Source organism: Alexandromys fortis, unplaced genomic scaffold, assembly GCF_014885135.2.
Source record: "Alexandromys fortis isolate MF-2015 unplaced genomic scaffold, M_Fortis_MF-2015_v1.1 scaffold_36, whole genome shotgun sequence".
Taxonomy (NCBI): Eukaryota; Metazoa; Chordata; class Mammalia; order Rodentia; family Cricetidae; genus Alexandromys; species Alexandromys fortis.
In genome coordinates, this window is record NW_026067915.1 from 4,057,319 (window position 1) to 4,082,558 (window position 25,240).

Below are 25,240 nucleotides of genomic sequence, written 5' to 3' on the forward strand. Positions count from 1 at the left end.
AGTTCTGGAACACTCCAGTTTGCCACCTCAAGGCCACCACGAGGACACAAAAGTCCCTGCCCACTTAGATTGGTATCTAGTGATAAGGTGTGAGGTGGGCAGATACAGGGGGTGGGGAAGTGGGGAGGGCCGAGAGAGCCCGAGAACACGACTACATGGCAGACGAAAGCAAGAACAGCAGCCCTCCTCCAACACAGCAGTGTCCAGAGCCACGGGGCTTCACACCGAGGACACACAGCCCTCCTCCAACACAGCAGTGTCCAGAGCCACGGGGCTTCACACCAAGGACACACAGCCCTCCTCCAACACAGCAGTGTCCAGAGCCACGGGGCTTCACACCAAGGACACACAGCCCTCCTCCGACACAGCAGTGTCCAGAGCCACGGGGCTTCACACCGAGGACACACTTGCTCTCTACGTTAGCACAGCTAAGCCCCGCTGTCTCAAGGCTGAGGTACTCCTGGTGTGCACAAGATGACGTTGTGATTGTCCTGTTTGAAGTGCAGTGTGGCAAGGGCAGGGGCTACTGGGTGACTCTCCTCGTCACTGCAAGAGTGACCACTGTTTGCTAAGCCCAATTTTATATATATCAGGGAAACCTTGTACTCTTGGCTACATTATATATAACATATCCATGTATATACACATATATACATATATTTGTGTGTGTACACAAATACATATTTTTTAAGGTCAACAGAACATGGCTAAGTGCTCCCGTGGGGAGGGACCTAAGGGTGCTGATTAAGGCTACATTCTGGGTGAAATGATGTCAGAAGACCTTGTCAGGAGGTGTAGAGGCCTTGGGAAACAGTGGTAGGGGTTCCCCAGCTGTTGTTCATTAAGAGCTGAGGCCCTTCCAGAAACTGTGAGGCACCTGGTAGTGAAAAGCTACCACTACCAGCCACAGCTTGAAAAACCAGAATGAGGTCTGGTCGTGCTGAGACTCCAGAAGTGGAATCCTTCAGGCCTTCCTCAGTGCAGCTGCCCCTGTACAACTGGGCTTTGCAGCACCAGGCAAGCACTCTACCAACCGGGTTTCCAGCCTTGCCCAACCTAACCTTTTATTTAAGAGCATCCTCGGGCTATGAATAAAACTTATATCTTTGCTCTCCATCCTCATCACTTTTCGGATGTGCCGATTCTCCCAGTAAATAAGATCACTTTATTACCCAGAAAAAAAGGGAGTAGAGTCAGTGAACACAGGGGTTTTTTTTTGTTTTGTTTTGTTTTGAGACAGGGTTTCTGTGTGTATTTCCAGCTGTCCTGGAAGTCATGCTATAGACCAAGCTGGCCTAGAACACATGGAGATTTGCCTGCCTCTGCTTCCCTGAGTGTTGGGATTAAAGGCACGTGCCACCATTGCCCAGCAAACACATATTCTTTAACTAAACATCCACCTTTCTTCCCCTGAACAACTACTGTAATGTCAGTCATTCATGCGGCAGGGTCCAGAGAGCAGCGAGAATCCCACAGCACACTGCTTCCTAGTAAGAAGTGACAGGGTCATCTCTCGACTTAACCTTCGTGCTCCGCGTCTCATACCCCAGGAAGAAATGCGTTAGGGTGGGGAGCCCTGAGTGCCTGCTGGGAACAGCAGCAATCTGGGCCCCACAGGGATGCCATGTGGTGCGGCAGAGGCTGGGGCTGGACTGCACAGGGAGCACACCGTGTTTATCCTGACTCCCACTGGTCCCCAAGGCCAGCCCAGACGCTCCTGTGCGTGTTCCCAAGCACCACACTTCGAGTCATGCCTCTCCTATAGGGTCTCTCTAATGAGGCCTGTCTCTGAGTGTGAGAGGAGACAGAGTCTGTATACATGTAGTAGGCTCAAGTAACCTAGAGTTGAGCTTGAATCCTAGTTCAGCTTCCCAGCTGTACTCGCTCATCAATCAACTTAATGCTTTCAGATAGTTATTTATCAAGATACCAGCCATTTGTAAAAGCAATAAAAACACAAACATTTAAGACAGCATTACTTTGAAAAGGCAACTTTTTTTTAAAGCATGAATGAATTCACTTAAAAATATATACAGTGGACTTTTCCCGTTTGTGCTGTTCCATGGCATTTGAGCTGAGGCGACACAACAGGAGCTGACCAAGTAGCACAGGCAGACAGCCTGGGGCCTCACTTGCCCCCAGAGGCAGCAGTGCACTGTCTCCCAGCTCTCCCCAGGGGAACCTCTGGAGCACACTAAACCACGAGTGTCTGGGGAGCTGGCTCTTACATCCGTCACGTGAGAGTGACTCTAGAGGTTCCCGGCAGGCTTCTGAACCTCAGCTGGAGTGGAGACAGGTCACTGTCAACGGTGCCCTGTGGTTCTGAACCTGTCTTCACTGTAACTACCTTTATATCTGAGACTTCACTAAGAACTGACAATGCATTAGTTATGCCAAAATACCAGGGGCAACTGGAAATGAACTGGCGCCATAAAAGGGCAGGTCTGGCTCCGGGAAAACGGACCGAAGCAGAGGCAGAGGACAGGAACTTCCCTTTTCTCATGGCAATGTCCTCTCTGCTATGTCACACACTAAAGTAATGCTACACCTACCAAGAGGGAGAACAGGAGAATTAAATAAAAAGGACTAGTTGAGAAAGGAGCTAGAGGGAGGGACAATGCTCTCGAGCTGCAACAATTGTTTCTAGAACACGGAGATGCTGCAGACACAGGCCATGCTGCCTCTTCAGCTCCACACCACCACAGCCCTTTCCCAAACTGCTCGTCAGTCAGAGAAGCCCAAGGCTTGCAGCCAGGGCTGCCCCTCAGGCGATCTTGGCCAGCCACTTCTCCAAGTCCTGGATGTCGGCGGTGTCGGCATCCCCTCGTCCACCCTTGGCACTACACTCCAGGAACTCCACCTTGAGGGGCAACTGGGAGAATTCGAATTCTTTGCCTTTCTTTCCCAGCTGAACAGGTGCAGTACTGGAACTGTCCAGTGTGCTGGGAGCAGCAGAGCGGGTGACTCGTAAGGTGTTGCTGTGGGCAAAGGGACAAGTCAGAGGCAATCATCAGTACCCATTCAAGACTGATAGGCTAGCCGTCAATTTGCTATTAACACTGCTGACTTATCCTTTATATCCATGAACCACTGTTTCAGATAAACAGGTTAGGGGGTTAGGAGACCCGGGTGCCACCGGCTCTTTTAAGCCTAATTCCACTTCTAAGATCTGAATGACACCATAGGAAATTCAGTTTTAAATGCATGTTTAATAAAAAGTCAAGGTTTGGAAACTTGAGCATGGGGAGCTTTTTATCGTGAGTCTTCTCGGATTTAAAGTTCATACATATGCAGACTTCAGTCTCCTCCATCCTGTTTCTTTCCAAGTAGAAAAACCTTCCCAAATTAAGCCACTTTCCTGCCAGCTGCTCGTCCTGTTAGAGAGCACACAGGCAAATGCTGACTGACTTCCTGCCAGGGACTAATATTTATAAATACTAGATCCAACTAAAATAGCAAACTGGGCATGGTGGTACACGCCTTTAATTGCAGCACTTGGGAGGCAGAGGCAGGTGATCTCTGTGAGTACGAGGCCAGCCTAGTCTATAGAATGAGTTCCAGGACAGTGAGGGCTGCAGACCCTGTCTGAAAACCACAGGCCTTACTCTTACAAAAGCACTAAGAAAATGTAAATGGGTTTTCTGTGCTGGTCTTTTCTTCTGCAAAACAGCTTTTTAGTTCCTAGAAATAGGAACTGCACAGAAGCCTGCTAGTTTTCTTAATGCTCACAGTTTACCTCACTCAACTTACAAGCTTTTCGACACTAAGATAAATAATATTGTTCTGTCAAAAATAATTTCCAGTAGCTACAATTTTTTATTTTATTTTTTGAGACAGAGTTTCTCTGTAGCTTTGGAGTCTGTCCTGGAACTCACTCTGAAGACCAGGCTGACCTCGGTCATTGTCTCTGCCTTCCGAGTGCTGGTATTAAAGGCATGTGCCACCAGCGCCAGGCCTAATTTTTAAATTTTATTTTCTGGGACAGGCTCTCACTATATAGGCCAGGCAGGCCTGGGACGCTTGCTTTCCCTGCTTCCAGAGTCCTGGGACTACAGGTTTGCGGGAACACACCCAGCTTCCAATAGCTTTTAATTTTTTTACTTCCCTTTTCCCCTGACCCTTAGTTTTTATTTAATGTTACTAATTTACATATTATTTGTACCTTTTAACACTGTTTTACATGCCTTGCTATGTGAACAAATGCCTTCATTCACTGAAATAAAATTACTTTAAGCTTAGTGTCGTAAGTCTCTCAAACCTCAGCTATAAAAGAACAAAATGAGCGGATGGCTTCAGTAAGTCATGAAATTTTAAAACAGCTATGAACATCATTAGGTTTTTTAGAATTCCACTAATTCTTTCATAGATTATTTAACACATACATTCCACACTAATCTCGACTGTAATTCTGATAACCATACACAGCCACTGGATGCTTGGGTGCCGGGACATTTGCCAGCAGTGCGTGCACTTACAGTTCCTTTTCAAGCTGCTGCTGAATTAACTTCGCTGATTTTGCCATTGCAATATCTGGGGGGAAATAAGAGCATTGTTCTAGATTAATCCTCAATGTGTCTTTGCCCTGGATTTCTACCACAATAGAAAATTCCTATTTATTCCAAGAAGCTTACCTCCCGTTCCTTTGTTAAATCATTTTTTTTAAATTTATTTTAAAGCCAGGCAGTGGTGGCGCACGCCTTTAATCCCAGCACTTGGGAGGCAGAGGCAGGAGGATCTCTGTGAGTTCGAGGCCAGCCTGGTCTACAAGAGCTAGTTCCAGGACAGGCACCAAAAACTACAGAGAAACCCTGTCTCGAAAATAAAAAAAAAAAAAAAATTATTTTAACTTTATTTTATGTGCATTAGTGTGAAGGGGTCAGATCCCAGGAAACTGGAGTTACAGACAGTTGTGAGCTGCCATGTGGGAGCTAAGAATTGAACCCAGGTCCTCTGGAAGAGCAGACAGTGCTCTTAACCGCTATACCATCTCTCCAGCCCCATTAAATCATTTTTTGTTATGCTATTTCTTTCTTTGTCAAAGTAAATGCTGTATTTGTAGTTTTTTGAAAAATGTTTTAAAACATTAAATGCAATAAGACATATTGTTCTAGTGCTAATGTCCATAAAACTAAGTAAGCTTGAGCTTTCACACTGTACGAGCCTTTCAAGCTTAAACCTGTCCACCAGCACTGTGACTGACATTTGATGAGAACTTTAACACGCAACTCCTTATTTACTGCTTAAAGAGAACCTCATCCAACCAGCTAATTTTTAGAAGCTGTGGCAAGCATGAAGTACACTGTAGGTTAGAAACAAGCCCAGGAGGGCACAAAGCCCAAACCAATAGGTACTGAATGTCCTCCTTATACAAAACAGAGAAAGATTAAGAGCTGGACCTGAAGAGGTGGCTCAGCGGTAAGAGAACTGGCTGCTCTTTCAGAGGATCTAGGTTCGATTCCCAGCACCACAACTGTCTGTAACTCCAGCCCTGCAGATCCAAAGCCCTCTCCTAATTTCCTCATGTGCCAGGTGTGAATACGGTTCACAGACATACGTGTAGGCAAAACACCCTTACATATAAAAATTATTTTTAATATTTTTTAAAAGATTTGTTTATTATGTATAGTGTTCTGCCTGTAAGCATGCCTATACACCAGAAGGGGGCACCATATCTCATTATAGATGGTTGTGAGCCACCGTGTGGTTGCTGGAATTAAATTCATGTCCTCTGGAAAAGCAGCTACTGCTCTTAACCTCTGAACTCTCTCCTGCCCCTAAAAATAATTTTAAAATAATACCCGCAGCAGGTATTATTAGGATTTTAAAAAATCCCTTCTGAAAAATGCTCCAGACTCCTAGGAAATGTAGATGTGAGAGAGTTCTGAAAGACCAACTATCCTGGGTTACTTGAACTGGGCCCAGAACTGAAGCCCGCTGACCCAAGTGTGAGCCCCAAAAGGGGATGCAGTTTCCTGTGGTGGAACCTCTCAGTGGTAAAGCTGTTTTACAGAGTCCCCCCAAAATCTCCAGAAGTGACAGTATGCAACCTCACAAGCTAACATTTGGTAAAGTAAAATAATTTAGGATCTTCAAAATAAAAAGCACTGTATTATGAAAAAGGGTATAACAACACCTGGTTGCCAGTCCTTAGGGCAGCCTGGTAAAAAGACTGGGAATTAGTAATAGATGAAGATTTAGTCCCTTAATTTGTGACACCCCTGTGCCCCATGCTCGACAGTAACAGCTGCAGGTAAATGAACCAATTCTCAGTAGCAATCCTAGACCAACCCACTGCCGCCACGAGGGAGCACCTTGCTTGTTGCAGGCTATTAAGAAGGATGGTGCATTCTTCAGTCCCACGCTGTCGATGAGGACCTGATACAGAAACTCGGCCACATCTTTCACCTCCCGCTGGAACGCTGCACTGTCCACCACGAACACCACAGCCCTGCAGTGAGTTAAAGGAAAGAGGCACATGAGTACACAGTAAGTAAGTGGGGGCCACAGGACAGGACCCCTGATCTCTCTAGACTCAGCCCTCTGTCATATACACACAAGCACACACACATACCTCGACATAGTAATATTAGCAATAATAATAATCATACAGCTGTTAAGAAACTAAAAGGACACAAGAAAGGGTGTCTGCTCAAGGGCCAGGAAATCATCCTATAGTCCACAATGGAGTAAGAACAAAGAGGAAGACATTTGAACAAGACCAAAGGACTATCTAAAGCTGAACCAACAAACCGCAAACCGGCCCAGACCGTGGGGCTAAAGGAGTGTGCTGACCGTACAGATAAAGCACACCTTGGAAAGAGTACATGTGGGGGTGAGCTGTGGAAAGCCAGGTCAGAGATGACACACTGACCTGTACAGTTTGTTTTCCTGTCCGACAAAGACTACTGGTACCTAAGTGAAGACAGAGAACTCTTGGGACGGTAGCTCAAGAAGAACTATGAGCACATGGTGCTAACCTCAGGCAACAGCAACAATTATCCTGTAGCAGAAACGAAGCCGTCAGAACTACAAACAGGTTCTAGGGTCAGGAGCATGAAGGCCCAAGTAAAGAGGGGTGCGCAAGAGGCTAAGAGGAACCTGCACAGTCACACCAAACACCCTGCACAAAGCCTCCAGCTCAAAGGCAGGCTAATGGAAGCTGTGATTAGAAAAATTCCCAAGAACTACAACACCTGTCTCCAACGACTCACAGCTGCCGTGCACAAGTTGACGCTCTCCCTGCACTAAGATCCCAGGCGAAGGTTACATAAAAACCGGACCAGATTCATCAACCCCCATGATACCAACAGATGGAAATAACCCTAGAGTCTACCCTTCGCATCCTAAAGTATCAAAGACTGTCAACCTCATCAAAGACACCCATTCCCTTGAAGGAGGGGTTCTAGACATGCAGTTCCAACACAGAATATCCAGAACCCCCAAACTGGAGTTTAGAGTGACCTAAGCACAGAGTCATGGAGATGTGCTGTTGATAGAATGCTTGCACCGCAGGCACAAAGTCTCAGATTCATCCCAGCCAGCATAAAACCAGACAAAGCGCATTCCTGTAACCCTATCAAGGAGGTAGAGGCAGTAGGTCATAAGCTCAAGGTCGTCTTTGGCTAAATTTGAGTTCAAGGCCAGTTTGAGCTACTTGAGGCCCTGCCTCCAGGAAAAAAAAAAAAAAAACCAAAGTTACAATAAAATCTATGTTTAAGATTATTTGAGAGAATAGTAGAAACAAAAAAAAGAAGCAGGTGTACTTTTAAAGAGTATTTTAAAGACTACATCATAAAAATAGCCTATGAAATACACAACTCAGTGGAAAGCTAAGCAGATATAACTTAGCTGAAAAGAACACAGCAAACTAGACAGTAGATCTGAGGGCTCACACAACACTCAAGGGAAAAGGATTTCTTAGATAATCTAGCAAAGAGACGGCAGAGAGAAGGACCAAAAATGTCAGCAGAGTCCCACGCTGTGACAGTGAGAAAGAAGACAGTGACATCTGTCGGCATCACAGGGTTTGATGAACTGGCCCAAGTTTCATGCTAATCTTTCACTGGGGTCTTATGCCTGCAGTGTCCACTTGTGCCCTGCAGCTGTGAGGCAGGAAGCCAGCTGTTTCAGTTTCTTAGGCTGCATTTGAGTAGGAGGCTTTGTTCGGTGTGGCTGGCCCAGCTGCGCGGGACCTGTCAGCCACTGCACCTGAACAGAGGATAGCGTCCTTTGGTGTAGGGTGGTACACTTGAATTCCAAATACCACGAAGCCAAAGACAGATGTCCCGTAGGAAAATGACACTGAGAAAAACAGAACCTGAAAGGAAGGAGCAGAATTTGGCAAAGAGCAAAGAAAACAGCAGGTTTACTTTAAGTACCCACCGGAAAGGAGAAAAGTGGCCATCACTGGCAGTTACAGAGGCACATGCCCAAATAACAGATGGTCTGAGGAAGATCAAAACACGGGTGCTTACAGTTCACCAAAAGGAAATGAATGTGTAGTGGATGCTGTTATTTATTGTTTAAAAAAGGGCAGGAATCCAAGAAAGAGTAAAAAATAAAATACTTTAAAATCAGTGATGGGGAAAGAATCTTAAGCCAGAAGCAGAATTTTTAGATGGCTCCGAAGATAAGAGGACTCTCTGCTCTTGCAGAGGACAAAGGTTAGGTTCCCAGTACCCACATCCAGCAGTTCACAACTGCTTGTAACTCGTTTCAGGGGATCCAGCACCATGTCCTTCAGGAACACGCACATATATGATGTACAAACACACACACAGGCGCATGCACACAAATTTTTTAAAAAAAATCTTAAAAAAGTCACAGATCATAGTATTTTCAATTCCTTTGTATTATAACTGAAGTTCCTGTGAACTTAGTTTTATCTTTATATGCTACATATTCTATTTATTCAAAATACTTGGATAACAGAGTATAATTATTCTACAAACTGTAAATTATTTGCAATTAGTAATAGAAAAAAAACTGGTTTCGAGACAGTTTCACTATATTGCTTAGGCAGGTCTCAAACTTGTCATCCCCCTGCCTCAAGTCTCCTAAGTACTAAAAGAACACCCTATTATGGCCAAATTTAGCAGTTCTAGGTATGTCTCAATTGTCTGAGGAATAAAAAAAATTCTCATCCGTGACAAATTGCTCATCACCATATTTTTGTGGCAAGAAGCAATGACAAATCTAAGTCTAGAATGCTCAACAAAAAGGAAGCTAAGATACCATCAGTCAAAAACATGAATACCTCAGGTATAATACTGCCAATTAAACTATCACAACATCATTTCCAAAATGCTTTCCAAATCTAGTTATTAAAATATGCCTTCACATCATTGAAATGTATCATATAAATTTACCTCTTCAGTTCTTAATCAGTGTTAGTTAGCAAACATGAAGAAAGCCTTTAAAACTAGAGCGTTCAGATTTTAGGAAAGAACTTAAGAATCAGTTGACAGGGCTGGAGAGATGGCTCAGTGGTTAAGAGCATTGCCTGCTCTTCCAAAGGTCCTGAGTTCAATTCCCAGCAACCACATGGTGGCTCACAACCATCTGTAATGGGGTCTGGTGCCCTCTTCTGGCCTGTAGGCATACACACAGACAGAATATTGTATACATAATAAATAAATAAATAAATATTTAAAAAAAAAAAAAAAAGAATCAGTTGACAGGAGGACTTACACTGAAAATAGCTCTTGAGGCATTGATTTAATGTAACTGAAGAACAGACTTGCTGGGCTGCCATGCTGCCTCTAGCGTTTGGCGGATTATACAAGGGGGATGATAAGGACGGTTTCTATACCATGCTTCCTACGAAGTGGACTGCTCCAAACCCACTAGTGGGAGAACAACCAGCAAACAACAGGCTACAAAGCTGTTGTAAGAGCATGCTGCTGCTGTAGGGGTGTGGAAGCCTCATCACCCCAAGCCTGGCACTGTGTGACACTACTGAGCTCTGAGCCACAGGCTGCCAGTCAGCATCTAGTGTGGAAATCACCTAGGACTTCAAGACGGACCCGCACTTATGGGACACAGCTACTGGTGCTTTACAGAAGCCAAGCCAGGCCTCTGGCCGGCCTTTCTGAAGATACCAGCTGTGTGCTATCCACGCAAATAATTAGCAGTTACACCCAAAGATACCCAGCTAACATCCACTGCATTGTGTGCAGAACATAGCTAAGAATTTATGAGAGTTGGATGTGGTGGTGCAAGCTTGTAATCCCAGCAAGGCAGAGGCAGGCAGATCTCTCAGTTTGATGCCAGCCTGGTCTACAGAGCAAGTTCCTGGACGGCCAGGGCTATGCAGAGAAACTCTGTCTCAAAAATCAAAACACAAAGAAAATTCCTTTTCCAGACTCTAACAGCTCTAATACACCATTAAGTCTATCTTTAGAGTTAGGGATGGAGAGATGGCCCAACAGTTCTGAGTGTTCTGCTCTTGCACAGTTCAGTTCCCAGCACCCACGCTGGGAAGTTCACAACCACTTGTAACCCCAGCTCCAGGAGATTTAACACCCTCCTCTGGCCTACACATATACCTCCACATAAGTGCACATAGCTGACCTCACATGCATATGGTTAAAAACAATTTTTTAAAACAGTATCTTCGGAGTTACCATGAAATTTAATCATGTTAATGGGAGTAACGCTCCCTGAGAAACTCTCCTACAGTCTTCACAATCCTAACACCCCAATGGATACTCCAAACCATCGCCTTTCCACCCCAGGGCACCATGGCATCAGAGTCTTAACAGAGGAAGCATCATGAGTGGATGCCAACACGGTCCACACTTACACAAACCCATGCCACTTCCTAACTTACCTGGCTGAAGACTTAAAGCGATCTAAGAACTGAAGCCTCAAGCTCTCGTGCCCAGGGAGGTCAATCAAAGTCAGGCTATTGCCCTGAGGACAAGAGTGAGATTAGGTCAGCCTTTAGTTCCAAGAGGAAAAATCTGCACCCTCGTATCACAGGCAGCACACGGGTGCTGTGCTGATGAATCAAGCCGATGATGACTGCAGACAGCGAGTCAGATGGATGTCTGTGGAGCGCTAACCGTCAACACTGGTGGAGAAGAGTGAAGAGTGCTTGATGAGTATGCACGAGGCACAGGAAGAAAATAATAAAGAACAGGGGCTGGGGAAGATAGGCCAGTTGGTAAAATGATCTGCGTTTTATTCCAAAAGCCTATTTTAAGAAAAAAAAAAAAAAAAGGTCCAGTGTGGTAGGGCTACTTTTTGCCCCAACACCGGGGAAGCACAGACAGACAGATCCCTGAAGCTCTCTCTCAGCCAGCCTAGCCTACTTTGTGAGCTCCAGGACAGCGAACAGACCATGTCTAAAAACCAATGTGTATGGCATCCTAAGGAACAACACACCCAAGCTTGACCTCTGCACATTCTTGCACACCCCCACATTATTGCCTCCCCCACATACTAAATAAAAGCTCTGGCAACAAAACAGCATGGTTCCTGACATGACATGAATAATGCAATGTAAAATTATGTAAGATGTATAAAATTACAATGTAAGTAAGTGTTTGTTTGGTTGGTTGTTTTGAGACAGGGTTTCACTATGTAGCCCTGGCTGTCCTGGACTCACTCTGTAGACTAGGCTGGTCTCAAAATTAAAGAGATCTGCCTGCCTCTGCCTCTTGAGTGCTGGGATTAATGATGTTCACCACCACCACCCAGTTTAATAAATGCTCGTAAGAGAATGAAGACACCTTACTGTCTGAAGGAATCACAGAAGCACGGTCTATCCAAGGCTTAGGAAATACACTAATATGAGTATAAGCAAACTCATATGAAAACTGGTAAATATTCACAAACAATGTAAAAACATAAAATTTATAGCATGTATTACAATTAATGAGATTCTCAATCTTAATGACATATCCACAATTTTGACTTTTGAGTTTTAGATATTTGTACATTAGGTTCCAATTCTGTCAGTATTTCGTTTGAATTCCTGGTCCCCTACTTAGCAAACTCACTATGCCCCCTAGGAGGTGCTAGTCACCATCTTACGACCTCATCCTTGGAACATGCTATTGCAGACATAAATAAAACTGTCAGGTGTGGTCTGGTACATCTGATGGATGATTCAGAACCATCCATCAATTCTCACACTGACCTAATTCTCAAGGAGCTATGACCATGGTGTCTGCAGAAGTCAGTACCACATACAGACTGCGCACAACCCTCTGGATTCATTATGCCCAAACCTTCACCGACAACATGTCTAACAGCTTTGCCGCTCTGTGCCAGTGAGAGCCTGGAGAGCCCATGCTGAGGTCTACTGCTCTCTTTCTGAAGCAATACTAGCACTGAAACACACAGCGTTAGTGATCCAGAAGACACAACTGGGCACATTACTGCTTAGACTGGAATAGAACACCAGGGAGTGGGACAGGAAAGGGATGAGTGTTCTTTATGTTCAATGAAGCACAATGCAGGCTCATGTGCCTGAGGAACATTGTCTATCAATTTTAATAAAGTATTTAAAATTATTTAACCCAATATGAAGTATTATTTCAGATTTATTTATATGTGTGTATATGTATACACGTAAATGTGGATGACCATGAGACCCAGGAAAGGGCGTTAGATTCCCTGCATTACAGTTGTGAACTGTGGGATATGGGTACTAGGAACTAAACTCCAATACCTTGGAAGAGCAACAAGTGCTCTTCATTGTTGAGCCCCAGAATCAGGCTACAAAAATCCACCAGTACCAAGCCACCCCTGGAACTCCCCCAGCCACCCAAGAAACCCTATGTAAGCTCTGTACCTGTTCAGTTTGCTGCTGCTTCTCATCCTAGAGGCAGCCACCTCCCTGGATTCTTCCTTCCCAACAAACGTCAAGTGAGGTTTGTTGTGCACTGTGACTTTTTCACTGGAGCAAGTCAGAGCAGAGCAGAACTGTAACCCTGTCGCTGGGGAAGCTTTCCTCTAGCAGAGCGGAGCAGAACTGTAACCTTGTCGCTGGGGAAGCTTTCCCCTAGCAGAGCAGAGCTGTTACACTCCAGGGAACTTACACAGAGCTGTGACACTGTTGCAGGAGACACCCTTCTCGGCAGAGCAGGGCTGCAACAGCTTTACTGGGGAAATCCTGCCCTTGCTGGAGCAGAGCTGTTGCACTTGCACTGGGAACCTTTCCCTGGAGCAGGGCTGTACGCTGATACCTTACAGTGACTTTATAGTATTCCTTGGCTCCTAACTGCCAGGGTACCTTTCCATCTGAGCTGCAATGCTTACAATGAGACCTTGTCTTAAAGACAAGAAAAAACTAAAATAAAGTTCTGGATCAGAGAAGTACCACTATAGAAAAAACAGCTAAATGGCTGATCCTATTTGCACAGTGCTTAATTCTGAAGGCACCAGAAAGGGGAGGAACAGGGGCTCTAAAAGCACAACTCTTAACTCACCTATCCATCCGTCCTTCCTTCCCTCATCAGCCACGGAGCCTGCTCCCCACCCACCAAAACTGTTAGCACTGTAATCAGCTCAGTAGATCCCATCTGCGCCTTCTAGCAACACAGGTGTGCAACAGTCATTCTTCTGATTCTTCGTGGGTATTTTTGAAATGCACAGTGTGTAGCCATCACAACCATGCTCATAAAAGCAAAAGATTGTAGCAACATTAAATACTAACAATGCTCTGACTAAATAAAAATCTAACTATGGCACAGCTTCTAAAAAAAGTCAGGGTAGCTGATGTGGGAGTGATTTCTTTCTAATCTGTTGCTTTCATTGGTTAATTAATAAAGAAACTGCCTAGGCCCATTTGATAGGTCAACCCTTAGGTGGGTGGAGTAAACAGAACAGGATGCTGGAAGAAAGAATCTGAGTCAAGGAGTCGCCATGATTCTCCCACTCCAGACAGATGCAGGTTAAGATCTTTCCTGATAAGCCAGCTCGTGGTGCTACATAGATTATTAGAAATGGGTTAAGAGGCTGAAACTAATGGGCCAGGCAGTGTTTAAAAGAATACAGTTTCCGTGTAATTATTTCAGGGCATAAGCTAGAGCTAACTGGCGGCCGAGAGCTGGCGGCAGGGAAGCTGCCTGCAGCTCCTATTACTACAGGTAGCGGAAATAGGAAAAGAAAATTACTTTCTTTTGTAAATTAAATCACTGCTTGGCCTATTAGCTTTAGCTTCTTGACTAGCTCTTACATCTTAATTTAACCCATTTCTATTAATCTGTGGCTTACTAGCAAGGTTTTGTCCAGCATCTATCTCTGGCGAGGCTAAAAGGCGTCTCCCTGACTCCACCTTCTTTCTCCCAGCATTCAGTTTCGTTTTCCCTACCTAGCTGTGTTCTGCCCTGCTATAGGCTCAAAACAGTTTCTTTATTCATTAACCAATAAAAGTAACACATATACAGAAGGACTTCCCACACCATCTCAATATTTTAAAAATATAAATTAGTCTTTATTTGGGTTTCTAATATGCTACTTTCATTATGTTGAGGTATATTACCTCTACTCTTTTTTTTCTGAGCTTAAGTCTTTTATTAGACTCACAAACAGTAATTAGCATAGACGCTTTCAAGGCCACAATCATTTTTTTTTTAAATTACTCTTAAGTAAATGATTATCCTATGTCTATGTACTACTCTTGTAGCAGAAAAAGACCCAATGCCCACTGAAACTCACGGTAACCTTGAATAGACAGAACCTAGAAAGAAAAAATTTTGTGACATAACCCTGTACATGTTATGTTACAAGGAGAGGCATGACAAAATCTGCTCCCAAGAATATGTTCTTCATAAAAGCAGGCTACAAATGATTCCTACATCCTACTCCTGTCACACTCGACACAGCCATCTGAGAAAAGCCTCAACAGAGTCCCCTCACGGGTCGTGTTCTCGACTGCTACTTGATGTAAGAGGGCCCAGCCCGATGTGGCTGGTTCCATCGCGAGGCAGGTAGTCCAGGGGCATGAAAAACTCAAGCTAAGTAAACCAAAGAGTGGGCCAGCAAGCAGCATTTCTGCATGGCTGCTGCTTCTGATCTCCAGCAGTCTTGATTTCCCTAACTAATGGATCGGATTAAATCCTTTCCTCCCAAGCTGCTACTCCTCAGAATATTTTCTTTTCTTTTCTTCTTCTTCTTCTTCTTCTTCTTCTTCTTCTTCTTCTTCTTCTTCTTCTTCTTCTTCTTCTTCTCCTCCTCCTCCTCCTCCTCCTCCNTTCTTTTCTTCTTCTTCTTCTTCTTCTTCTTCTTCTTCTTCTTCTTCTTCTTCTTCTTCTTCTTCTTCTTCTCCTCCTCCTCCTCCTCCTCCTCCTCCTCCTCCTCCTCCTCCTCCTTCTTCTTTTTTTTGTTTTTGTTTTTGTTTTTTTTGTTTTTGTTTTTGTTTGTGGTTTCTCCAGACATGTTTCTCTGTTTAACAGGACTGGCTGTCCTGGCATCTGCTTTGTAGACCAGGCTAACCCTGCCTCTGCCTCCCGAGTGCTACCACTGCCCACCTGTTTCCTTTTTTCAGAGTATTTTCTCACAGCAATGGAAATGAAACTAGACTTCACAGCAAGAAGAGTGTCAGATTCTAGAACAGTCCACAGACACCTTACCCTGTTATTGTTGACTTTGTACGCAGCAGAACTGTCGGTAATCGAAGTCTGTGTGTCTCTGTAGTGGCCAGTTAGCAACTGTAAAAAACCAACATGGAGCAGATCTGGGTGAGCGCACTACAATAACACCAAACCCAATTTAAAGAACGTCACTTTAATTCTGTCGAGCATAGGGTCAAATGAATGAACACTACTTGGAATAGTTGGAAAGGATCATACTGGCTTACTTTTAATCTGTAGAAATTTAACAAGTTACAGGCTTTATTCCTCTTTTTTGCAGTGCCAGTGATCTAACCCAAAGCCTCAGACATGTCGAGTGACACCCTAGGCCGAATGTTATTTTTTTCAAACGGCAAGGGGCCAAATTTACGGAGGGGTAAGCATTTAAACTATCAGCAACTCAAGGTCTGAGGAGATGTTCCAGCGGATAAACATCTGCCGTGCAAGCCTGACAACCTGAGTTCAGATCTTCTGAGCCCAATAACAACAGATCTAGTAATGTACACATTCGTAATTCTAGTACCCTGATGGGGAGAACAGGAGAAGGAGACGGGAATTTCCAGAAATTCAGACTAGCTAATCTGGCGCAGCAATGACAGAACACCAACACCGTCATCCTCTGACCTCCACGGATGCGACAGGGCACACATGTATCAGCACTCACACATGAACACACACACACACACACACACACACAGATTAAATAATAATTTATACCTGCCAAAGAAAGAGTGGAAATTCTCCACAGTAAGACACGCTCAGTTAAAAAATACTGGCTACAGAAAACTGAGCATTAATGACAGGAAGCCTCACTAGCTTCAACTGTCAAAGGAGGGTCTTTCTGCCATGTCTTTGACAATGCTGGGCTAGAACTGCCCATGCTAGAACTATCTTATGTCACAACAAAAGTTACTGGGCTTCCTTTTTTCTTTGATTAAGTGGTGAAGAAAGAGTAATAAAGCAGGCTAAACTTAAAAGCACATGTCTGTAGCCATTATATTCCGGGTCAGCCCAAGAAACTGAGACTGCATCTTCCATTGTGTGTGTGTGTGTGTGTGTGTGTGTGTGTGTGTGTGTGTGTGTGTGTGTTTGTCTACACTGGAGGCTGTGTTCGCTCACTGAACCTGGAGCTCACCAACTAGCAAGGCTTGCCGGCCAAGGAATTCCAGGCATCCTCTGTCTCTACTGGGATTACAAGCACCTCTGGGTATGGCTTTTATGTGGGTTTCAGGGATCCAAACTTAGGTCCTCATTTTTGCCAGGCAAGCTCGATGGCCTGGGCCACCTCCCCAGCCCCAGACCATATATTCTACCGGTATCATCTGACTCATCAAAGACATTCGTTGCCCATGCCACTGACGAGTGAAGTCTGAAATGCATCTTCAACATTTCCCTGCCATCCTTTAAACTAAACAATGTATCAGCCAATATTCATGGATCACTTTCAGGGAGTGACTGTGAACTTCTTGAGGAATCAGTCTGCAGGCTAGGATGCCAATGTCTTGACCCAGTCTTGGTCCAACTGCAATCACAACATTGCTCCTGATACAAAGGGTGTTCTATAAGAACCAAAGAGCTACACAGAATTCACAACACAGATTACAAATGAGGAAAATATACTGTTTTGAATTTTGGAACATTTCCTTTTACGGATGCTTAAGTGATAAAAATGTATGCAAATATGCCAAAATTCAAAACATCCAAAATCGGAAACAATGAAAGTCTCCAGTAGGCTCTCAGAAGGGGTTCTTATCCAACAACAACTCTTCTGGCATCTTTTACCCACAGAAATATATTTACAGAAGACCCTACAGAAACGACTAAATGTGTGCGTGTGTGGAGAGCGGGAACAGGTTTTCCTAGAGCCTTTTTGTATTCCCAAGTAAGTCAAAAATTAACTCCCAGGATGGAAGGAGGGTCAGTTAAGTTGGTTAAGAACACATACTGCTCCTGTAAGGAAGGGAACTGAATTCCATTCCCAGCATCTGGCAGCTCAGAATAGCCTGTAACTCCAACTCCACAGAGTCTACACATCTGGCCTCTATAGGCACAGGCCCTCATGTGCACACATCAACACACATCCATATAATTAAAAAGAAAAAAAAAACTTAAATAAAAAATTTTTAAAAACTTGTCCCAAACTTGCTGACATAGTGTCCTGTACTAAATAAACCACAAGATGACAGTTCCTAGTACGTTTAACAGAGGTGGGATTCAAAGCATTACCCTGACAAACAGCAACGTTTTCCCCGAGTCACAAAGCCCAACGAAGAGAACAGCTCTCTGACTGCTCTTTCTGCTCCAGATGAACTTCCAGAAAACTGCGGAGAAGAGAAAAGCAGCCTTCATTTTCAAGGGCATTAATAGGCATTTGCGACAAAACAACGTGTCCGTCTGCATTAGTTTCACTGTTACACCCCATTAGCGTTATAGTTAGGAACCCACTGAGTGCCAGCCACTATCGACTGTCAACCTTTCCACACCTATGTCCCTCATCCTAACTGTGGAGACCTCAAGTATCTACAGAACGATGAATCTGGAAAAAAAAATAATAATGGCTTGCTAAATCTGATTTAATGATCTCCGCTTTTCCTTAATACCTCAGTAGCCCAGCACCCAGCTCCCAGATAAAAGCAGCTCAAAGTTGGTGTGAGCGATGGCGACGGCCGCCCTCTGCGCTCAAGCGCACAGGGGAGCCTCGGGGACTCCTGTCCCGCGAACTAGGACACTTCGGAGTCCCGGTTCGTCGCCGCTGCGTTCTGGAGGGCGGATGGCAGAAGAGGGGAGCCTCGCCGCCCACCTCCCAGGCCTGCACCGCCGAGCTCCAACTCCGTCACCCCGCCTTCGCCGCGCCGGCCTGCCGTCTCACCCAGCGTCAGCAGGACCGCGAACAGAGCCACCACCATGGACAGTAGCGTCGGATCCCTCTGCTGCAGCTCCTGCCGCAAGGAATCGAGGTAAGGCTGGAAGGCGCCCCCGGCGCTGTCCCCAACACGCCGGGTGTCTACGGAAGCCATGAGGGAAGGTCCGTGGTCTTCCCGGGCTGCCTAAGCGACGTGGCTCTAGACTCCGCGCCCCGGGACGCAGAGCATCACGGGAATGGTAGTTCATGAGGGCGCAGTTCCCTCCTGCAGGCCCTGAGGAACTCCAGGTGCCTGATGGGAGTTGAAGTTTTGTGGTTTCTACAACCCAGTTAACTGGTCTACTGATATCTTTACGCTTTGGGATGTGTATGCACCGACTCTGTCTTCTTTGTGCGTCTTCCCCCCTTACATTTAAAATTTTATCTTTGGAGAATTTCATACATGAATGTGTGTTTTAGTCAAATCCACCACACTACTCTTTTTTTTTTTTAGATTTTTGAAAGAACGATAAATTTGAGCAAAATTAATGGCTTGCAAATTTTCAGTTGAGAATTTCTACTCTGCCTTTACATGCTCTGAGACTTGTGAGACATTTTACCAGTGTGGCAAGAGATGTGACAGAATGAGCCCCCGTGCGGAATGGGAACCCACAAAGACACGCAGAGTCCTTCATGGGATCAGAGAAAAGTAGCTGGAGATGGACCCGAATCCTGAAGGATTCAGTAACCTATGCAGGCAGCTAAAGAAAAAAAGATGTGCCAAAGAGAAGCATGGGTAAAAGTCAGCGACATATGAGAAGCTCAGTAATTCTGTGTCCTCAATTGACACGCTCAGCGGAGAAAACGCAAATGACTACATTTTAAAAAGCAATCAGGAAAATCAGTACTCGGTGGGTTTGGGGGACATCGACGATAAACTGATCATTTCCACCCATAGAAAGCAGGCCCTACTCAAACTACAACAGACCATTTGAGACCTGGGGTAGACGAGTTCTCCCAGCTTCTCGAGAGAACTTGTTTATAAAAGATTTTCAAGGTAAATCTTTGACTTAAGATTTCAGCAGGAAATCGAAAACTTTCCAAATGTGTGCTACAATTTAAAAACACCTCTGCTGATCAGAAATGGCCAAGCCTGGGGAGCTGTGTTTGCAGTCTCTGTCATTAAGTAGGTGTCATTGTTTTAAAGTGTGAGTGTGATTTAAAGTATAGGTATGACTGGGTGATGACAGGAGAAGTCAAAGTTCCTTAAAGACTAAATAAAAGACGTCTTTACAATTCCACATTGCAGCACGAAACCCCAACTCTGAGGCACCAGGAAGGGGGGAATGGGGCTCTCGCTTTCTCACAGCGTAGCAGTGAGCAGATAGGAAGAAACGCTTTTGATTGGGTAGGGAATAAAACAAATGTTAAGGTTTGTGCTTGGATGGCCCCCAGCATGGTTTAGACACACCACAGATGAAATCAGCACACTTTGGGCCACTCATTTGGCCTTGTCGTCACAAGATGCTGAGTGACTGGTTACAAACTATGTAAAAAAAAAATGGAATTGAATGTTCACTTAAGCCAAAGTGGCAGAAAATCAGCGGTGAAGTTTGTAGAACTCAGACATGGATGGGTTTAGTGTGCTGTGCTGAAGAACCTAGAGTTTATTCAGAATGGAACAAGTTGAAGGTGACATGGACAATTAGCAGATCTACAGAGATCTGACCCTTGGGGGAGAAAAGACTGAAGCTGGGCCACCAATAGGAGTCTCTGGTCATATTTAGGCAACACAGAGTTTAACACAGGTTAAAAGTGTGGAATGGAGGGCACAAATTTCAGGGGTATTTAGATGATAAAATATGTAAGTTGTAATGACTATAAAATATATAGATAATGACTTAAGTAGAGAAGAATAATCAAGGTTTTCTCCTAGAACATTGGTATTGGGTGACTGAAAAGACGAATTTGTGTAAACAGACGTTTCCTGTCCTGACCAGGCCTGGTCCCAAAGAACCGACTCAGACACTAAATATGAACTATAAATGCTTGGCCAATAGCTCAGGCTTATTACTAGCTAACTCTTACATTTGAATTAACCTATATTCCTATATTCCTTATAATTCCTTATTGAATTAACCTATATCCACGTGGCCATGTGGCAGCAACTTTATTAGCATGTCACATTCATCTCCTGCTCCCTCTGTGTCTGTCACAGACTCCTCTGGACTCCTCCCAACCTCATTCCATCATTCTCAGTTTGGCTTTCCCACCTAACTTCATCCTGTTCAGCTATTGGTCAGTCAGCTTGTTTATTAAACCAATCCCAGCAACATATATTCACACTGTGTAAAGGAATAGTCCACAGCAAATGTGTCCTTTGGTGAATGAAAGACTTTACTAAGGGAGAGTGAGGCTGTGGACCCAATGAGAAAGGGAAGCTAGAATGAAATTGCCTGTCTAGGTTCTGTTTCAGGTGTTTCTGGAAAATCTGAGAGCCACTCTCAAGCAGGTGGCTGAATAAAGAGATATAAAGTGCCACAAATATGTACTTGGCTTTCATTTGGAGTCAGTAATCAATTGGGCTTCCTTGAGAGTCCCCGAGTCGGTGGTATAGAAATAAAACAAAGGTTTCTGGCAGTTGTTGATAGACTCTTGTGTAGCAGAGAAGCCCCTGTAATAAGGATGCATGTGAGCTCAGGGCTCTGGAAGTGTGGGGAAGTGCGAGTAAGGAAGACTACGGTAACGAGAATGGGACTAATGTCTACTGGTAATGAGCGCTTTCTGGGGTACTGTTAATGTACTCATCTGTTAAATCCTCACAGTGACTCACCACTCCACCTTTACAGAGGGGACACCGGGGAAGGGTTTGAGTAATTCCCCATGAGCACATAAGTAGAGGTGGAACTGGGATTTGATTACAAGCAGTTAGGCTTCTATATGCTTAAACCTCTTGCCATGATGTGGTAAGATTCATTTGATAAAGGGCTTCAGGTCAAAGAGAAGTGTTGAGGATGTGAGTTTTAAAAAGGCAGGTTATAAATTATTACTGACAGTTAAGGTACTAGGACTATCAGAAATCATGACACATTCTGTTTCTTTTATTTTTATGGTCCTAACACCACACACACACGTGCACACACACACACACTCACACACACACACTTTGCTTCTTCTTTAGACTTATCACTGTTTGAGCCAGGGGCGGTGTTGATACCCATAATCCCAGCTCTCAAGAGACTAATTCAGGATGATGGCCACGAGTTTGAGAACAGTTTGTCTTAGCTACCTTTCTATTGCTGTGAAGAAACTCCATGACAAAGAGAACTAATAAAAGGAAACATTTAATTTGGGGTTCAGGGTTCCAGAGATTAATAGAGTCCATGACCATCATGGTGGGGACCATGGCAGCAGGCAGGCGGGCAGGCACTGGAGCAGCAGCTGAGCGCTCACATGTTAAGACAGCAAGCGCAAGGCAGAGATAAAGAGATCTACCTGGGCATGGTGTGGGCTTTTGAAACGTCAAAGCCTGACCCGGTGACATCCTGTCTTAGTTGCTGTTCTATTAGCATGACCAAGTCAACTTACGGAAAAGAGCATTTGATTGGGAGCATGCCTACAGTTTCAGAGGGTGAGTCTGTGAACTTCATGGTAGGGAGTGTGGCAGCAGGCAGGCACGGCACTGGCACATCAGAATTACATCCTGATTTGGAGGCAGAGAATAAGAAACTGGGCCTGGTGTAGGCTTTCCAAACCTCAAAATTCATCCCCAGTGACACGCCTCTGCTGTGGAACCATCTTTGTACACTGTGTGTGTGTGTGTGTGTGTGTGTGTGTGTGTGTGTGTGTTTTATTCTTACTGGTTAATAAAGAGCTGACTGGCCGATAGCTGGGAGAGTCAGATGAGGAGGACACTAGGAAGAAGAAGGGCAGAGTCTCAGGAGTCTCGAGTCAGAAGAAGAGGAAGTAGGACATGTCGAAAATGAGGAAATAAGCCATGAACCACGAGGTAGAACTTAGATAAGAAATATGGGTTAGGCCAGGCGGTGGTGACGCACGTCTTTAATTCCAGCACTCAGGAGGCAGAGGCAGGCGGATCTCTGTGAGTTCGAGGCCAGCCTGGTCTACAAGAGCTAGTTCTAGGACAGGCTCCAAAACCACAGAGAAACCCTGTCTCGAAAAAAAAAATATGGGTTAACTTAAGTTGTAAGAGCTAGTTAGTAACAAGCCTAAGCTACCAGTTGAGCATTTATAATTAAGTCTCGGCGTGGTTATTTGGGAGCTGGCCAGTGGTCCCTACAAAAAACACTCTGTGTACACACCTTCTCCAACAAGACCACACCTCCTAATCCTTCCCAAATAGTTTCACCAACTGGGGACCAAGCATTCAAACATATAAACCTATGGGGTCATTCTCATTCAAATCACCACAGAGCCTAACCTTTATAGTAAATTCTACACACACCAAACTCCACCACATGTGAGATCTTGTATCATCCTCTCTTTAAGAAAAAAAAAAAACAAGCCAAACTCCTCATCCTATATAAGCTGTAACAATGACTCTAATAAACGGAGGCTTGGGAAAAAAACAAAACAAAACAAAAAAAAACATTGCTTAAACATTATCAGGTGAAAATTTGTTGGAGTTAGATGGTAGAAAGTGTGTTTGTATATGCCTGTATTCGTGTGTGTGTGTGTGTGTGTGCGTGCGTGCACGCACGCATGTATGTGTGTGTATGCGTGTTGTGTGTGTGTGTGTATCTTTTAAGACAGGTTCTCATGTTATCCAAGCCATCCTCAAACTTGCTATGCTGATGATGACCTTGAACTGCTGAACCTTCTGCCTCCTCCTCCCAAGTGCTAGGATTATTGAGGGTAGACACCTGCAGGAAGTGCAGGAAACAGGCTTAAGAATAAAGAAGTAAGTTGGCTGAAGAGTTGGCAGGTAGCAGTGACTTACATCAGGGTGGGAAATGACAGAGTTGATGACTAGTCTCTATGTGTTCAACCAACTACTTATTACTGATAATTGTGAGGAATGAGCTGAATCTTACAGGAAAGTGGACTGAGAGCCGGAGGAGATAGGGTAGAACGAGACAGGGGGAGGGCTCCAACTCTCTCTGGGTACTAGGCAGACTATCAAAATCTGCTAAAGTCACTGTCAGTGTTAATGTTGTGCTCTTGGGCCATTCTTATTTGAAGCACTCCTTTCAATGTTCATTTTATACAGAGAAGCCAAGACTTTGGGGCACGGAACATTTTTACTTCTGAATTAGCAGTGCTTACCCAGGCCCTTGCTGTCTTTGCTCTTGGCTAAGTGACAGCTAAGCTCCAATACCTGCAGCCCTAAAGGAGAACTGTAACATTAGAGGGCGCCATCTGGCCCGCCAGCCTGCCTCCAGCAGCATCCCCCTCCCCCCTACTGTGGGACACCCTATATACCAAAGCTCCCAGTGACCAGCACTTGAGGAGCTTTTCCTTGCCTGCCCACCATGGCTCACTGAGTGATGTAAAAGGACCCCAGCCCACTGACTGATGACAGAAATCGCTATGTTCTCAGGCTCAAAAGAAGATTTTTAGCAAAAGCTGTTTCAGATTCGCTTTTAGACCATGGCTATGGTGTCAAAACACATTAATAAAATTAGATATTCTTTCACCTTTCCCAGTACTCGTTGGGGCACTTATTTGTAACAAATTCCTCTTTCTTGCGCCTTGTGTATGCACATGTGCACACACCCGCGTGTGTGCCGTATGGATTTGATTCTATTAGGGTGACTGAGGAGATTCTTCCAAAAGGGACTGTTCTTGGGCTAGACCCTGGAACTGTGTCTGTGGACCCCAGAGCTGTGGGAAAGATTACCTAAATTTTTCTACTTCTTTAAAAAATACTTTTATTTCTTAAATTACTTTCTAATCTTTTATTTTATGTGTATGTGGTTGTGTGAGCTCATATGTACCACATGCATGCAGGATCCTGCAGAGAGGAAGAGGGCATCAGAGCCTCTGGAATCAGAGGAATCAGAGTTACAAACAGTCATGAGCCCCCATGTGGGTGCTGGGAACTGAACCCGGGTCCTCTGGAAGAGCAGTCAGTGCCCTTACCCCTGAGCCATCTCACCAGCCCTGACAACCTGAATCTTGAACTCAGAAGACAAGCTTCAGTTGCAAACAAATATAGTCAGATTGTAGAAAGAAATCCTGTTGAAAACATTTAGAAGAGAATGGAGCTTGGGAAATATAAAGTCGCGGTCATTTTTATTTTGTGCTCTAGTACATGGAGACACACAAACATGAAGATGGACCCAGTTGGCCTGAACCCCTCAGGCCGCAGGGGCCAAGGGAAGTCCACGGATCACGGGAACACCCATCTCTGTCACAGCGGCCGCCCACCTCTTGGATTTTAACTTTTGTGGAAAGTGCAGGCTTCCAGGAGTCCTGGGAAGAGAAGAGAGAGAGGTAGGGCCTTCAGAATCCACTTATATTTACACAAGGGTGCCAAGGCTCATTGTTCTGCTGCATGTTGTGGCCCATTGTTCCAATGCCCATCTCTGCATGCCTACATAGCCCCTGTGCCTACCACAGGGAGGGCCTCGCACCAAGGATGCAGTAGCTGTAACACAACTTTCCTACTCCACGGCATCCTCTACCTTGTTTGTTGTTGTTTGGTTGTTTGGTTGGTTTTTCAAGAGAGGGTTTCTCTGTGGTTTTGGAGCCTGTCCTGGAACTAGCTCTTGTAGACCAGGCTGGCCTCGAACTCACAGAGTGCTGGGATTGAAGGCGTGCGCCACCACCACCCAGCTCTACCTTGTTTTTA

General features: G+C 44.8%; 1 protein-coding gene across 1 annotated transcript in view; it reads right to left on the reverse strand.

Moving 5' to 3' along the window:
- Positions 1-1,975: 1,975 nt before the first annotated feature.
- Positions 1,976-25,240, reverse strand: part of LOC126500003 (serotransferrin-like) — a 47,372-nt gene continuing 24,107 nt past the window's right edge. The window contains 8 exon segments of the mRNA XM_050139584.1: positions 1,976-2,978; positions 4,476-4,530; positions 6,312-6,448; positions 10,832-10,914; positions 15,585-15,662; positions 17,811-17,905; positions 18,454-18,607; positions 18,609-18,709. Coding sequence (XP_049995541.1) covers positions 2,765-2,978; positions 4,476-4,530; positions 6,312-6,448; positions 10,832-10,914; positions 15,585-15,662; positions 17,811-17,905; positions 18,454-18,607; positions 18,609-18,709 — 917 coding nt within the window. The 3' untranslated portion in view covers positions 1,976-2,764.